Here is a 17,033-nt window from a genome sequence, read left to right as displayed (position 1 = left end):
AGAAAAAAAACCTGCACTCTATCATCACAAGATTGTGCTGTGCTGGGTTCTATGTCACTCTGAATTAACTCTCCCCAGAAAGTCTCAGGACAGAATTTAAACAGCAGGCAATGTGAACAAACCAGATGTCACCTCATCACAATCAAAATGAAATTACTTCAGTGACAGAGCTTTCCTGGCAACTCCAGGATTTGGGCCAGTTCCTCCCACCCAACAGAATTTAATCAATAATTCAGTAGCGAGACAGAAAAAATGTTTCTGTAAGTGGGAGGGATGCTGATACCGAGGTGATCCAGAAGGCCAGGTATTACTGTAAATTACTGCATTCACTGGAATCTTTCACCTTTGCCAATTGCACTAATTCTTCTTTCACGTGTGACTGCTGTACGTTTATTTGTGTCGAGTGCCATGTTTTGGTGACGTAACCTCGCTGCGCCATGCAAACAAAGCCATGTAAATCTGCACTGAAAGTGAAAGTATGGGTAGAGGGGGTGGAAGAGACTAAGAGAGAGGGACCGCGAGGGGAAAGTGGAGAAGGATGGAGGGGGAGTGAGAGGCAGACTGAGAGACGGGGAAAGAGAGAGAAGGCAGGAGATGCATGATTTCAGATGCCTACACAAGCAGTGTGAATAAATAGTGTCCGCGGTTATAAATATACATTTCCTCCTTGGGATCAGGAAGCCACGGGCATCAGCCGAGCCCTTCCATCAGCACGGAGGGAAATGACCGGATCAATACGAGTGTGTTCAATCAGGCAACTCTGATTCTACATGGAAACTGCAGGTGTAGCACAGCCGCTTCTCCAGAGGAAACACAAGCAAACAAAACGGAAGCCCTCAGGCCTAAAGCCTACGCGGTGCTAGCTCCAGCATTGGCTGCCATTCCCGACCAGGAACCTGCAGGGTCAGGGCACCAAGGCTTTGACTTCACCAGGCCAGGGTGGATTTAAATCAGTTTGGTTACCTTAGCTCCCTTCGGCGTCTCCTTACGTCTCACCGGGTGCTACCTACAGGCTAGCAGTCTTAAGTCTGCGAGAGATGTGCGCTAGCTCTCCTGTAGCGCAGCACGGAAGAGAGCCCGTGACCTTTAGGCGAGTGCAGGGCAGAGGTGAAAGCGCTACAGCTGCCTGACTCGATCGGCGGGTGTGGCACTAAAGCACATTTCACTCGCCTACGACAAAAACAGGAGAAAAAGGGGATGTGAAAGATGGAAAACCCGAAGCCCACAGGGGGGAGAAGGAAAGAAAAAAGAGATTTCCTGAACCCTGGAAGCCGTCTTTCCTCTCCTTTAATCCCCCGTGCCGGCCCACCAGAGAGCCGCAGGATTAATAAAGCACCATCTCTGCCGTAATCCCTCCTCCGGCTGCCGCCCCCCCCCCCGGTCCCCCCAGCGCGGCGGGGGAGCGCCACTAATTGGCTTCGGGCCGGCTTCAGCCATTTAAGGAAGCGCTGCATCGCCGCGATGTCACAAATGCGAGATGAGCGTCCCGAGACCTCCGCCGCGACCGCTCTGGAGCGCCGCGCCCGCGGCATTTGCACAAACAACGCGACAATCAATTTAATATTCGCTGCGCTCCGGAGAGACCCATCGCCATGGGAACCATACCCCCACCGCCGCCCCCCCCCCCTCCCTTGTTTGGCAAGACGTCGCACCAGCCGCACAGAGGAAGAGCGATCCTCCTCCTCCTCGGCTGGACCAGAGCCCGGTTCACACAGTCCCCAGACCAGCAGAGACACTGGGGGTTCAGCACAGGGCTCTGTACAGGCCACATTCCTGTGGGTTTGTGCATCAGAGCTGCAGTTTGTAATCAGATTACAGTAAATAAGATCCCATAATGAGCAGAATCTGGGCGTGGGCTGTGCTACTGGCCAACTGTGTGTGTATGTGTGTGTGTGTGTACGTGCGTGTTGTGTGGTGTATGTGTATGTGTGTGTGTGTGTGTGTGTGTGTGTCTATGTGCATGTGTGTGTGTGTGTGTGTGTGTGTGTGTATATGCATGTGTGTGTATGTGTGTGTGTGTGTGTGTGTGCGCGCTTTCTTTCCCTCTTCGTAAAAGACACACTCACAACCAGAGAGATGTTTTCTGCGAAGCCAGACCCAGGTTCAGAGCTCTGTTTTCACTAGGTGTTACATATTCTTCACAATCTCCACTGACAGTCTCAACAAGCATGTCTCACTGTTCGTAGGCTGACATACAACGCACAGGCATATCACTGTGTGTAGCACCTCATTTATAATGTCTAGGATCGTGAGAGAAAAAAAGAACAGTACTCCGCACAAAATTTTCCACTTCAACTTTTATCTCTCCCTACCACCATTGAGTCCCACCAAACTGAATCTTTCTGCATTTTATTTTAAATACAAACAATGCCATGTTTATGCCAAAATAGTGTGTGTGTGGGTGTGTGTGTGTGCCTCCTAAAAATGGCGTACAGTTATTTCCGGTATTCATTTATTTCACTGAGATTTATGAGGGTTAAAACACAATATTTTGATATCCCTGGACAGTGGAGTTTTGGCAGATGTTTGAAGCTGCTTATTTCATGCATTTCATCATTGCTTATTTCCACTTCTGCAAGGGTCAATGGTGCCACAGATTCCTTACTGCCATTAGTCTTCAATTTGTCATTTTCTGTGGTCAAATCTACAAGTAAAAATGTAAGGGTGACCTTCTAGTGCAAACAGACTGAAGCAGAGCAGTTATAAACTTGCATGTGGAACACTGAGTTTTTAAGTTAACCCTTTAAAGAGAAAATTTATTGGAATGTTTTTTAGCCTAAATCCTAAGTCTAGCACTCCAGTGCTTTCATTAACCAGTAGTGATTCTTACATCAGTATTAGATTGTTGAGTTAAGAATATTCTAAACACACATTTGTGATCTCACACCAGGTTGAACACAAAGCATGGAAGCACAAAAACACTCACAGCCAGAGCCAGAGCCCGAGAAGAGGTCCTCATCGTCAATAAATTCATCGTTGCTCGACCCCTCCATGTCCACCGGTCTCCTCTTCTCTAGGGAGGGAGTCCATCTTTGGCCCTGGGAGACAGAGGCAGAGTGAAGATTCAGAATTCACAACCAAGATTTTACTCAAATGGTTTTGCCATTTGCAATTAGTAGCAAACACCCTGCAAAAGACCTTCAAAATGTATGTTAGAATATTTAACCAAATACATATTAATTCATATATATTGACCTGAAAAATATTCACTCCCTTGATCAAGATGAGCAAAGAATCATGAATAAAATGAACAATATGAGTAATAAGGTAATATTGTTAGTTTAAAATGGGAAAACTCCGAAAACGTTCATTTAAAAAGCAGTATTTTATTCTGAGGTGTCACAATTATTCAGAACATTATTCATTTAGTGCTTTAGTAGAGTACATTCGGAACCTTGTGCATGCACGCACGCACGCACGCACACACACACACACTCCCTTTGTAAGGAGACAACACTACATAGATGTCTTCTGTGGTGTATATGAGATTTGAGAGTTGGAAAGGTTCTTTGACCATTTCTTCAAATAGAATCTTTCAAGATGCTTCAGATCCTTTGGTCTGTGGCCTGTGGACTGTCCTCTTTGACTGAAACCACAAATCTTCAATTGGGCTCGAGTGTGGGGACTGAGACAGCCACTGAAAATAGTTACTTTGTGGTCAGTTAACTATTTATTGGTTAAATCTGAGGTATGAGGGATCATTGTCTTGCTGAAAGAACCATTTGTAGCCAAGATTGAGCTTCTTGGCAGGGGGAAGGCCTGGTTAATGTGTTCTGGGCACTAAACCATTGTTGAAGACTGAAATGAAATGTTTCACTGCAAAAACCCTAATTCTTATGTACCATCATCAATTTACTCACACATGCAAACAGTAAAAAAATCGAAGTAAAAGTATCATGGTATTCAATGTGTGTACAGTACCCACACATACTGTTCTCTCGAAGATGTGGCAGAAGGGAGAACAGTGTTTCAGCACAACTATAATCACCTGCTTTTCTCTGGTTTCCTAATCTGTTTATTTTTCATCTGAGACCTAGGGGGATACTGGCATGTAAATTAACACATGCCTTTGTGTGTGTGTGTGTGAACATGTGAGTGAATGTGGGTGTGTATGCATGCAAGTCTGAGTGTGTGCATGTGTGTGTGTGTTTGCGTGTGTGTGCGTGTGTGTGCGTGCATGTGAGGGGGTTGGTGGGTGATGAAACAAGGCTGTTACAATGTGAAGGGCCTCATTTGTCAAGGCATGTTCTTTGACCCTTCAGTAAGAACTGACAGTTCTTTGATTAACATGGTTCTGACAGATTCATCTTAGCGAGTACTTTAGTCTTATATTTAGACTTACTTTTTTTTTAAATTACTTTTTTTGCTAAATAAGAAAAAAAAATTGCCAGTGAGGTGACAGTTTTGCTAATTTCAAGATTTGCCTGGGGGCAAGACAATTTCACTTGTCAAGCAAAAACTAACTTAAAAGCCCGAACCTCTGCTTTACTCGCAAGCCTACAGGAGGATAAACCCCAACATGAACTGCTGAAAACATAACAAAAAAAACTCAACAAGCAACACTGAAGGCCGTGTACGGAATCTGACCCCGCGAGGAGAGGAGTTGGGCCGGGGGGGGCGGGGGGCCGGGGGGGGCAGGACACGTCACATGGAATAAATTAACTGCCGTGGGGCCATCAGGAGCCGCGGTGGTCACGGGAGGCGAATCGATCAAACGGCGGGGAGTTCTGTGAGCTGTGAGAAGACGGACGGTCGGCCGCGTGGCCAGAGGGGAGGGCCCCGGCCGGGCAGAGCGCTCAAATCAAGCGCGCATTTCCCAACAGATGGATGGAAAAAAAAAAACCAGGAGGGTTTTATTTTTCCAGGCTTATGGGCCGTATCAACGGCATTTTATGTAACTGCAATAAAGACATACGTAACACTGCAAAGATTACTGACTGCGTGCATGCACTGTAAGCACACAACGTCCTGATTCTGACTCTTAAGCAATATGAATGTATTCACTGTTTAATTTGCACTTTGTGAAAAGGCTGAATGGTGGAGATTGTAAAGTGCCTTTCAAGATGAGGGCATGCGTGTGATCATCTGTGGTGGGGGTGGGGTGAGTTTTACAATGAGGGGGTTGCCATGGACACCCATGAACACTGGCAGACAGCAACACTAGACAGTTATTTCATAAAAAGGAGGACATTCAGCTCTGTCAGTGCTATAAATTATTAAAGGGGGTTGAATGCAGATGAAGAGCAGAATAAACGCAAAATTGAAATAAATGGCGCGATATTCCCCCCTGACAATCCCCAAAAATGCAGAGGAAGTGACATTTCTCTTCCAGACCAGTAGCATAAAAAGCACTCACTGGGCATGCCCAGTTCTTTGAACTGTTGGCCTCTTGTGGTGATCTGAATGGGGATGGTTATCAGACTGCTGTGCCACTGACCCCCTCTCTTCTGCTTTCATCTCATGGCTAACATCCTGTCTGCCCCCCCACCCCCGCCCCCCGCCTCTTTCTACACTCCCTTCCCCCAACATCCTGCTCTAGCTAGCTGCTCTCCCAGTGGGAACCCCCCAAACACACACACACACAAAAACACACAGCACACACACAGGCTCTCCCTCCTGTCCCACATTCTGACACACAAGGAAAACCAATAAAAACGGGGAAAGGCATACGGCAAAATCAATTAACTCTCCTTCTCGCACACACCCACAATCGGGGACCAAGAAACGCACGGACAAATACACCCAGAGAACACAAAAAGAAGTGTCGCGCGCACATGAGCGGACGCACGTTCTCTCACAAAAACACACAAACCAAGAACACCCACCCCCCCAAAAAACATAAAATATTTGAGAATCTCTTTACCCTACAAGAAATGCTTTACAAAACAAAAAACAACTGAGGATTGGTGTGAACACAGTGAAAGGGGTTCTTTCTTCAGCATCTTGGTTGTTGTCCAAGCTTGGACTTCATACTGGAAAAAACATACGAAGGCGTAATGAATGCTAGAATCCCTAAAAGCCCCGCTCTAATGGCAGCGAGCTATCCCCCTCCACACTTCACAAAATGGCAGTGCCCCTTCCAGTTCAGCCTTGGCTGTGTCACATGACACAGAGAGTCTCAGCTGCTAGGACTCCCACCGGAGGACCTCTGGCCACTCGCTTCAGAGGTAGCTTTCTATGGTGTGTGCCTCTGATTCTTTGAGGGACAGCTCTAGAGCATCCGGCTCTGCTTGTGATTTAACTCTGTGGTGCGCTCCACCAGAGCAGGCTCCTCTGTATGGGGCTCTGCCGCATGCAGAAAGGGCTGCATCTCCGTGGGTTTTCCCGATCAACACTGACAGTGCTGGGGCTGTTTGTGGGTGTAATTTTGCATGTGATGTGATTAGGGGCTGGCGCGCGCCGTCGCTGTCTCTGTGCGAGTGCGTGTGTGGGTGTGTGCGTGCGTGCGTGTGTGTGTGTGCATGAGAGGGTGTGCACGCGTGTGTGTGTCTGTGTGAGGCAGAGAGAGAGAGACAAAGACCATACAGATCTTAAAAGTATCCGAGGCTGAATTTCTCCCACATGCCGGAGGATGGCAGGCATATGATCATTTCAGATGCCAGCCCATAAAATGCCTGTCTGGATCTAATCATAAAAGAAAATCTAATTGTGCACCACGGCTCCTCAATTTTCATTCCATGAGACTCCACTTTTTTCATTTAAAGGAGAGCAGGACATATTATTGCATTTTGCAGGCAGTAAGCAGAAGGGATCAGAGCTGGGAAAGTGCGGCTAGCCCACGGACCGCGCCGCTCGGCTAGCCCACGGACCGCGCCGCTCGGCTAGCCCACGGACCGCGCCGCTCGGCTAGCCCACGGACCGCGCCGCTCGGCTAGCCCACGGACCGCGCCGCTCGGCTAGCCCACGGACCGCGCCGCTCGGCTAGCCCACGGAACACGCCGCTCGGCTCCCCACGGACCGCCCGCTCGGCTAGCCCACGGACCGCGCCGCTCGGCTAGCCCACGGACCGCTCCGCTTTGTCTAGCCCACGGACCCCTCTTTGCTAGACCCACCGGACGCAGCTGGCTATCTGCATTTTGCAGGCAGTAGCAAAGGGATCAGCAGCTGGCGAAACGTGCGGCTAGCCACACGGATCCAGGCCGCTCGGCTAGCCCACGGACCGCGCCGCTCGGTAGCCCACGGACCGCGCCGCTCGCTAGCCCACGGACTCGTGCGCCGCTCGGCTAGCCCACGGACCGCGCCGCTCGGCTAGCCCACGGACCGCGCCGCTCGGCTAGCCCACGGACCGCGCCGTCGGCTAGCCACGGACGCGCTCGCTAGCCCACGGACCGCGCCGCTCGGCTAGCCCAGGACCGCCGCTCGGCTAGCCCACGGACCGCGCCGCTCGGCTAGCCCACGGACCGCGCCGCTCGGCTAGCCCAAATGTGCACGTTTACACTCTCCAAAGGAAATGCGATGTCTGAAAGGGCATTACTGCGCATAACAGATACGAACAAGTAGAAGTTAAACAAATAAAAGACTAAATTAAATTAGCCAAAGCTATGACAGGAACGCTCACCTTTTTTGCTCTCCCTCTTAGAAATATGAGGAGCTGAGCAGTTTCCAAGGAGAGGTTCAAGAGGAGATATTTGTACATCTGAATTTCAGAGCAAACTTGTATTTGAGGGTCCTTCCTTTATTGTTTTTCTTTCTTTAGCTTACAGACGATTTAAGATTTGGGTGCATTCTGGGAATGTTTTCTTCCTTCCTCTCTCCCTTTCCCTCTCTCTCTCTCTATGCTGTGGTAATGTGACAAAGTAAATCACCAGCCCTTTGTGAATCTAATCCCAACTACGCCCGTGCCAGCTGTGATCGGCAGCCCGGTAGATGGGCATATAATTGGCCACAGCGCCACTCAGGGTAAGATGGCTTCCCTTAACAGGGACCTCCTGGCCACATGGCCCAACAGCAGCTCGTTTGATTGACTGGCAGCCTCTCGTCTGCCAGCTTCATTAACGCAGTCCCCTGCGCAATATGCAGCTTAGCCAGCGGAATACAGAGAGAAAAAGAGCGGGAAACTGAGCACACGCACGTCAGAGGGTATACATTCCAATATACACTCGGCACAATGTATGGAAAAAATTACTGGGAAAAGGACACATCTATAAAATATGAGTAGGCCCTCCATGTTGATCATGTTGGGACAACAACAAAAAAAAAAAACAGGAGACAAAAATGTTAAAAAAAAGAAGGACATGAGTCTTCTTCCTGCACGTCCCCCGAGCCAGCGCCTCGGACCGCGCAGATGGAGACACACTGTTTACAAAAGATCAAAAGGATGTGGAGGCCTTTCAAAACAGCCTTGATGTTTCTCAAAATACCTTTGGCATGCCTTCATCCCCAGCAGGAGCCCTGGTCTGGGTTTAAAAATAATGCATTCCCATCCCACTGCAGGCAACGGCTATTTCTACTCCATCTCTGCTGAGGAAATTGCTTGGCAATTTCTACCTACCATTCCAGGGTTGGAGTCCATTTTGTAGCCTTGCGAACCAAGCCAGAAAATGACTGTACGAATGGGCAAGGTGATTATTATGCCGGTCACAGCTGAACTGTGGGCAAACATTGGCCTGGGGGAGGTGTAATGCTGAGGTAAGCTGTGTAAATGTGAATCTTGTGTGGTCGGGTACTTGGTCAAGGTAAAAATGATCAAGACGGCAGGTGTCTCTGGCAAACAATCTCGTGGCCTCCGTGCTATGTCCAAGGTTAATCTGGCAGCGACCAATCAGGACTGCTGTTCTGTAACCGCTGGAAACCAGGCCACACCAGGTGGAGGGCAGGATCTGATAGAGCCGTGTAGCCGCGTAGCTGCTTAGCAGCTGCAGGTTCTTGCCAGGGCGCGGTGCTCCCCTGAGCTGAACTGGAGAGAGTGAGCATTCCTCTTCCTGAGACAGGAAGGAGACTCAGCTCTGCAGCCGTCTCTGTGCTCGTTTCTCATTTCTCAATCTCACACAGGTGCTGCCTCGGGACGACCGGCCCTTAGAGGCCAGGAGCTGCGGCCATGCTGTCATTCGCTTTGGATCAGGACACTTCTGTGGAACACACATGAGTCCGGCTGAGAGGCCATGAGCATCTCAATTTCATATAGTGCCTTAAACAATGGAGGCCTTTGTCAGTCAATGGGACAATTCATTCACATAATGGTCCTGTGATTGGCCAGCTATTTCGGAAGCAAGCAGACAACAAGATGCCTGCTCCTAATTCTAGTGGATGATTCAATCAATGTGATCCATCGTTGTTCTGCAATAAGGAACTAAACATATAAAACTGGGAAAAGAAGCACTCTTTTGGAGAAGACACATTCCCCAACATGCCTTTCAAGAAGCCATATGCAGGACTAAAGATAATGGGCCTCATTCACAAAAAAATTCTTAAATGATTCTTACCTTTGTTCTTAAAAACGTTCATACGAAACGTTCCTACGTTTGTTTTTGTGCGTATCCCAGGTGTATGAGATGACGAATGCTGACTTTGTCAATTTTATGCACAATCCTGTTCATGTGATTAACATAAGCAAACAGCCATAAACAAATACAGATAAGAAAACAATTATGAATGCCCAAAATGTTTGTGGAAATGTTACAGTTTACAATCAAATGTGATCGTGTGCATGTTTTGTGGATGAGGCCCAATGTCTGTTCCAGCCACCGTAAATGAAACCGCAGGAGACGAGGCAGAGCGAGGTGCAAGCAGGCGTACTCTCCTCAGTCCTACAGGGGCGGCTAATCCAACCCGCTCTCACTGCAGAGGGCGGTCTGAAATGAGGGGCAGCTCTTAACACCTCCCGAAAGGTTGTCAGACCCGAGGATGTCCAGCAGCAGGGTGAGGCTGATGGAGCCGCAGGGACCTCTGGCAGGCAGTCAGCGGCTCGCTCGGCTGGAGTAATGGGGCAGTGCCTGGTGCAGGCACAGAGCTCTCTCCCTCTCCCGCTCTCCCTCTCTCTCTCTCTCTCTCCCTCTCTCTCTCTCTCTCCCTCTCTCTCTCTCTCTCTCTCTCTCTCTCCTCCTCTCCTCTCCTCTCCTCTGAGGAATCTGCATGAACTGGGACGGTGCAGGCCCCTCCTTCTCGGGGTGGGACCGGATGTCCGATTCTCCCTGAGACCCCAGCGGAACGCAGAGCCCCTGAAAAAGCCGTTCTTCGCCAGGCTGGGAAGGCCCTGCTGCATCAGCGACGCAGGATGAGTCTCGCGGCCGGCCGGGTCCGGATCAGCGCTGACGTCCCAGCGGACACAGATAGGACCGCGGATAGTCCTGTACGGAGGACACTCTGCAGACCCCTCCCGCCAACGAGCCCGGGAGAGCCGCGGCATCGCGGTTTCCATATGAACTGCCAGGGGATGACACCACAGGCCGGTGGCTCTCTCCCAGTATCTGCACACTGTAACTGCGCCCTGCAATGCAGTTTTTCTGAGAGCTATACTTAGAATGTAAAGTGCACATGGACATTCCTGTTTAAAGTGGAGGTTGCAATATTCCTGTCTTTCCGGAGTCTGGCTAAGGATGGCTATGCAGACAGCCAGAAAGCACAAAATGAAGGCACGTAGTGCCATTTTTAGTACTGAATCGAAGTCAGAATCTTATACACCGACAAGATTCAACTGCACAAAACCAACTGCTGTACTAGAAGGAAAGCCAGACATAACTCAAAGAGTGTGGGCTATTAGTTTTTTCTTTTCTACGGAACACTGCCATGTGACATCTTTTAAACTTCATCCACAAATAAGGTTAGTTAATAGACCAGAAGACATAAGAGCCATTTCACATGAAATAGTTTTGTTTTTTTAAATCTCTCCTGTTTTCTTGACCTTTATCCCTCTCCGTCGCCCCACTCTCCCTCTTCCGTTTTGTCACCTCTTCTCTCTCCTGTTTCTCTCTCTCTTTCTGTGACAGCTGTGCTCCTCTGTTCACTGGACAGCAGCCAGACAGTAAAACACAAGGCATGAGAGAGGGAAACAAGCCCCAGAGCTGCCATCCAACCAACCGACCCCCCCCCACCCCCCTCAAACCCTGCACCCCTCTGCATTCACCTACGCATGGAAACTGACCCTGTCAAAGACCACAAAAACACCCGCCCAGCAGAGAGACTGAGAGAAAGAAAGGGAGCGAGAGAAAGAGAACACGATACAGAAAGGGAAGCAGAGAGAGAAAGAGGGATGGAGAGAGATGGCGGAGAGACAGAAATAGAAAGAGAGAGAGGGAGGGAGAGAGAGAGAGGCACACAGGTAACAGCAGTGCCGTATGGGGAGAGATCACTGGATTGAGAGAGGAAGCCTGCGTTCAGGCGGTGACCTCATTTAGAATCACGAGCACCTGCCGCCCCGAGCCCAGATTAGCAGAGCGACTCCTGACCTCTCCTGGAGCAGGTGCCTCCTCCTCCAGCCTGCCCTGACTCTCTCCTCCCAGCACCCCGGTCACGCTAAAGAGCCGCGCAGGTCATCAACGGTGACCCACGCTAACAACGCTAAACGTGTCCCCGATTGGTCGGCAGAGCTAATTCAGCCTGGGCCCAAACGCTATAGAAGGAGCCGGTCCTGGAGCGCTGGAGGCTGAACGGTGAAACCGATAGCATCCTGTCACAACCAAACCCCTCTAAACAAGGATATCCACACGCATGTGGACAGATTCCCGTTCAGGAAGCTGAGAATTTATATCAACAATAATATCTGAAGTGAGACAGGAGGGCAAGAGAGGGAGGAAGGAAATGGGAGGGTTGGATGTGTGTGTGTGTGTACGTGTGTATGTGAGTGTGTGTATACGTGTGTGTTTGTGTGCGCGCTTTTAGGGAGTGTTCTGCTGATGTGCCCAGAGGAGCAGCACACAGTGGACAGCTGTTTCTATGCAACACGGGTGTAATCCTTCTGTCCCACAATCCCCAGAATGGAAGCCACCATCCCAAAGTCTTACTGGATTAAATCTTAGCAATGCACTGACGTCACATGCACATATGGGCACGAGCGCACACACACACACACACACACACGTTGTTGCACTGCATTCCTGTACATTATCATGCACCAGCCCTCCACTCCCTGTTGCTTGGGCTGACACTGCATCCCCTCTCTTGCCTGGGTTTATCGTTCACAGCTGTCAGTGTGTGGAAACTTCCTACATTATACATGTCTCTATGAATGATGCATCAGCCCAGCACACTCCACTCCAGCACTGCTTCTAATATCCCACTGTTCCCATCAGCACGCTGCTGCCCTTTCTGTCCATTCTACTGCCCCCTACTGGCGTCTGTCCATTCTACACCCACCTACTGCCATCTCTGCCCATTCTACTGCCGCCCTGTCCATTCTACTGCCATCTCTGCCCATTCTACTGCCTCCCTGTCCATTCTACTGCCATCTCTACCCATTCTACTGCCGCCCTGTCCATTCTACTGCCATCACAGCCATCTCTGCCCATTTCACTACTACCTAATGCCATCTCTGCCCAGTCTACTGCCCCTACTCCTGACTCAGTCTGACCCATCTGTCAATTCTACTGCCCGCTACTGCCATCTGTCCATTCTACTGCCCCCTACAGCCATCTCTGCCCATTCTACTGCACCCTACTACCATCTCTGCCCATTCTACTGCCCCCCTACTGCCATCTGCCCTATTCCCACGTACCCCCACTGCCATCTCGTCTATTCTGATCTTGCTCCCATCCTCAACTCCTGCCCCCTATTTTCAGCCATCCTGCATGCCCCATATTTACCACTCTGCTAGCTCACTGCCCTCTCCCTGGCTCTCCTCCTCTATTCCCCCATTTATCGACCTGCAGGCTTACAAGCTCTGCTTGCTCGCACCTTCCACTGCTCTTACCTGGAGCCGGCTTTTTTTGACAGAGGCCTGTGCTGGCTTGAGGCTTTTCTGCTGTTTTGACGCACAAGCAAAACGTGCCTGAATTATTCATGCCGAGCTGCTCTCCTCCGGGGACGGGCATTTCTGTCCCCTCCAATGCACTGCTGCTCTGGCTCTGCACCCCCGCCCCCTTTCCCCTGCCTCCCCGCTCACATCCCCCCTGTGATCCGGGAGACAAAGGGCATGTAGCCCCTGACTGCAAGCTCGCACCGTCTCACGCCTCAGAGTCAAAGACAGGGTAAAGGTCACAAGGTCACAGCCAGAAGGTCATTCACTCAGCGGTGTGTGTGTGCGCGCGTTTGCACATGCCGATGTATAAGGTAGCACTTGTACTTGCACGAATGTGTTAAGTGAAGACGTGTGCATGCAGTAAGAATGAAATTATGACAAGTCATTCAATGTAAATCTGTTGTGTAAAAAAAAAGGGGGGGTGTGTGAGTGTGTGTGATTGATGGGTGCCTGTGCCTGCACTAGTGAAGCTGTGCTTCATTTAGTGTTTGCGTAAATTCTGCTTTAATGCATTACTTAATGTGCCACGTGTTATTTATATTGGTGTGTGTGTCAGCAGTTTATTCGTATGGTTTATACGCATGCATATATGCATGTTTTATTTTATGGCACAGGAGAAAATGTGCCAAGAGTGGGTATGCACATTTGTTTAACATCATTATTCAGTGTGTGCTTGGTGAGTGTGTGTGTATGTGTGTGTGTTAGAATATGATTGATTGGGAGTAATATCTAGTAAGTATGTGGAAGTGTGTGTGCACTTAGAGAGCACGTATGTGTGTGTGCGCATGTGTCTGGCAGTAACACTAGTGAGTGAGTGCCTGTGGTTAGTGAATGAGTGCGTGTGTGTGTGTGTGTGTGTGTCGTTAGTATGTGAGTGTGCGAGAATGTGTGTGTGGTTAGTGGGTGAGAGTAGGTATATGTATGTGTGTGCGTGTGTGAGGTTAGTGAGGGTATGTGTGTGTGGTTAGTGGGTGAGAGTGTATATGTGTGTGTGTGTGTGTGTGTGTGTGTGTGAGTGTGTGAGGTTAGTGAGGGTATGTGTGTGTGGTTAGTGGGTGAGAGTGTGTATGTGATTAGTGGGTGAGAGTGTATATGTATGTGTGTGCGTGTGTGAGGTTAGTGAGGGTATGTGTGTGTGGTTAGTGGGTGAGAGTGTATATGTGTGTGTGGTGTGGGTTGTGTGTGTGGTGGGGGTGAGAGTGTGTGGGTTAGTGTGGAGGTGTAGTTGTGGTTGTGTGTGTTAGTGGGTGAGTGTGTGTGTGGTTCAGCTCAATGGTGTCTTTATTCTGGGGAGCAGGAGCAAAGGGCCCTCCTGTGGATCATAACTTTTCTCGTGTTCCTAAGAAACTTCTCAAAAAGGCTCAAAAATGCGGGTGTGCGGTGTGTGTGTCTCCCCGCACATCCAGCCGCTTTTGTTTTTGTGCACGTTCCTCCAAACCTCTTCCCCCTCCCCGTGAGCACGTCTCAGTCTGTGCCTCCTCGCACAGCTGGGGGGGGGGGACGGGGGGTAGGGGGCGCGGAGGGGGCGACTGCCGCAGGCTGTTCCTTTCGGAAAGAAGGGCAGAGAGGGGAGGGGGGGCTGTTTACAAAGCTCTTTGACTGCTCCTGGAGACTCCAGTTCAAGTGCTATGGCACAAAAAGACATTAGACACCTATTCTTCTATTTAAACCCCTCGCAGCTTCTGGGAACAGCCTGAGGTTTCTCACTACTCGCCGGGTGTAAATGAGCGAGAGGAGCTTCCAGCTCTATTAACAGCGATGACAGGACCCCAGCATGTGGCGAGCGTGACGTGTCAGCAGGGAAACGGGGGGAACCTAAGATGGTTCCCCTTCAGAGCTCGAATAGCCGGAAACGAGGCTCACCCAACAGGCCGAAATGCCTTTACGCTTCTGCACCCCTTTTCACCACACCTCTGAAGCACTTCTCTTCATTTCGTTATGCTGAACGTCCTGCAGATACCCGTCAGAGGTGTCAAAGCCAGATCAGAGCTCAATTAAAAGCTCAGTCGAGCCCAATTAGCTGACCTCAGCCGGAGCGAGAGCAGGCGTGCGCTGGGCTCTGCCAGGACTCCGGCGGGGGAAGAGCGGTCAGAGCGCCGGGCTCCAGAGAGCAGCTTCACCTCCAGAGAGCCGCTCCACCTCCACCCCACAGGGAGCCTGAGGCCTCGTTACCTCCGAGTCACCTCGAAGGGGGCGGAGCCACCACGTTCCATCAATGACTCACTTTCTTTTTTTTTTTAACCAATCGGAACGTTTTGCTACACGGCACAAGGTCATTCGATTGGTTCCGGTACGATCCGGTGGGCTTCACCACGCACCCCTCTCCCAGCGCTGCCGGGGACAGCACGGCTACATCCACGGGCTAGGGGGAGGGGGAGGGGGAGGGGGAGCGGACGCTAGGCCGCGGAGCCGCAGGGGGGGGGCACGTCGCCCCGGATGAGTCAGACTGGCCCCGGCTGGCCCGAGGAATCAGAGCAGACGCGAGCGAGCAAACAGAGCGCTCCGCTCCGATGAGAGTCACGCCGGACCAGCGTCTCCTGACTCCCATCAGCGGCGCACTCTTTGGTCCCGGGGGAATCAGCCCGTGGAACGCGACGCACAGAGCGCGGGGGCGGGCCGAGGGACGCGCGTTTCAATCAGCCTCACACGTGAGACACTCCACGGCTTCAGAGACCCCGGCAGAAACCCGCTCCGGCCACAGAGCGCTGCGCTACGACAGCTCCCCGGCGTAAACCCTGACTCACCGCACGGCCACGAGCGCTCCTCACGCAGCCAAACGAATATCAATGAATTATTAGTCATTATTATTCAGAGGCATTCGCTTTCCTTCATCGACATCATGAAAACGAACAACAAGCAACAAGACATTCCTTCATTTTCTCGATAGGGGAAAACCAAATGAACGCCAATCCCTGTAACTGATTTGGGATCTCTCAGTCAGACACGCAAAAGCCACAATACATGCCTGCCTGCCTGCTGACCAAATTTATTCAAATTGTAAAAGCTGAACTGTCCAGGAGACAGCAGATCAGCCTCCTGTCTAAAAGCACACGGACGATGACGGCCAAGAGGCTGCCTTACAGCGACACGGAAACCCTTTCAGGCGTGAGCTAAGGAGGAGGTGAAGACAGAGAGCGCCGTCAGGAAGGCCCAAAGCCACAGACCCAACTGCTAATGTTTATGTGACAAAGCGCCATTTAAGAGGAGAACGCTGGCTGGAGTTAATACAAAGAAGAAGTTCAGCATGTGACAATTTGCTTTTTGAAGTCATGTGTATCCACGAGCACGTACTGAAAATCCCTTCCCCAAACGTTGTGCTTCCACAGAAAAGGCCTTTTGTGGCGAGATATTAATTGGGCTGCTTTGTGTAGACGATCCTCATAGAAGGGGAGATGGTGTGAATGCCGGATCTGCTGAGAGGCCAAAGCTCAAGTGCAGAGAGAGAACACCATTCAGCACTGGAGTTAGAAATGGACTCTGCTCTAACAGCACAGGCAGCACCTTCTGTATCTCAGTCTAACGTCTCTGCCTGAACCCTGCTCCAGATGTGGCTCTGTGGGCCCAAGGTTCGACGAGAGGACATGCGTGAGCACTCTCACACACACACATACACACACACGTACACAGACACAGACACACTCACACGTACACAGACACACTCACATGTACACACACACTCACACTCCCTCTCTCACACACACACATACACACTCACACGCGCTCGCACACAGTCACACTCCCTCACACACGCATGCGCACACACACACACATTCACAGAACAAGCGGAGGGCAGGACTGAATCATTAATACTGCTAAGTGTTCTCTGTGGAGCGCAGAGGTGTGGGGAAGACAGAGCGAGGCGGCGTGAGAGACAGTCCAGGGGAGAGAGGGGCTGATCGAGCGGCAGCAGAGAGCGGCGAGAGAACAGCAGAGAGACAGAGAGAGTGTCAGAGCCTGCGGATAAACGCCGGGCTTCGCTTCGGGCTCTCAGAGCAGCCCTCCGCGGAACAAGGGATATTTATAGGGAGAGAAAAATCTAATCACACGGACGAAATTCAATCTTCAGCTGGCAAACAGAACCTGTCTAAGAGAGCCTCGCTCCCGGCCCGCTCTGAAGGAAGGGCTGTTGGGCCTTTAATGC

General features: G+C 50.7%; 1 protein-coding gene across 1 annotated transcript in view; it reads right to left on the bottom strand.

The window, feature by feature from the left end:
- Positions 1-17,033, bottom strand: part of sdc3 (syndecan 3) — a 37,043-nt gene that overhangs the window by 6,757 nt on the left and 13,253 nt on the right. The window contains exon 2 of the mRNA XM_064347173.1: positions 2,927-3,038. Within this exon, the coding sequence (XP_064203243.1) occupies positions 2,927-3,038 (112 nt within the window). The remainder of the gene's footprint in view (positions 1-2,926; positions 3,039-17,033) is intronic.

The sequence above is a fragment of the Anguilla rostrata genome, chromosome 8, assembly GCF_018555375.3.
Source record: "Anguilla rostrata isolate EN2019 chromosome 8, ASM1855537v3, whole genome shotgun sequence".
Lineage (NCBI taxonomy): Eukaryota > Metazoa > Chordata > Actinopteri > Anguilliformes > Anguillidae > Anguilla > Anguilla rostrata.
The sequence above is the reverse complement of the archived record's forward strand: the minus strand, read 5'-3'. Positions and strand labels throughout refer to the sequence as shown.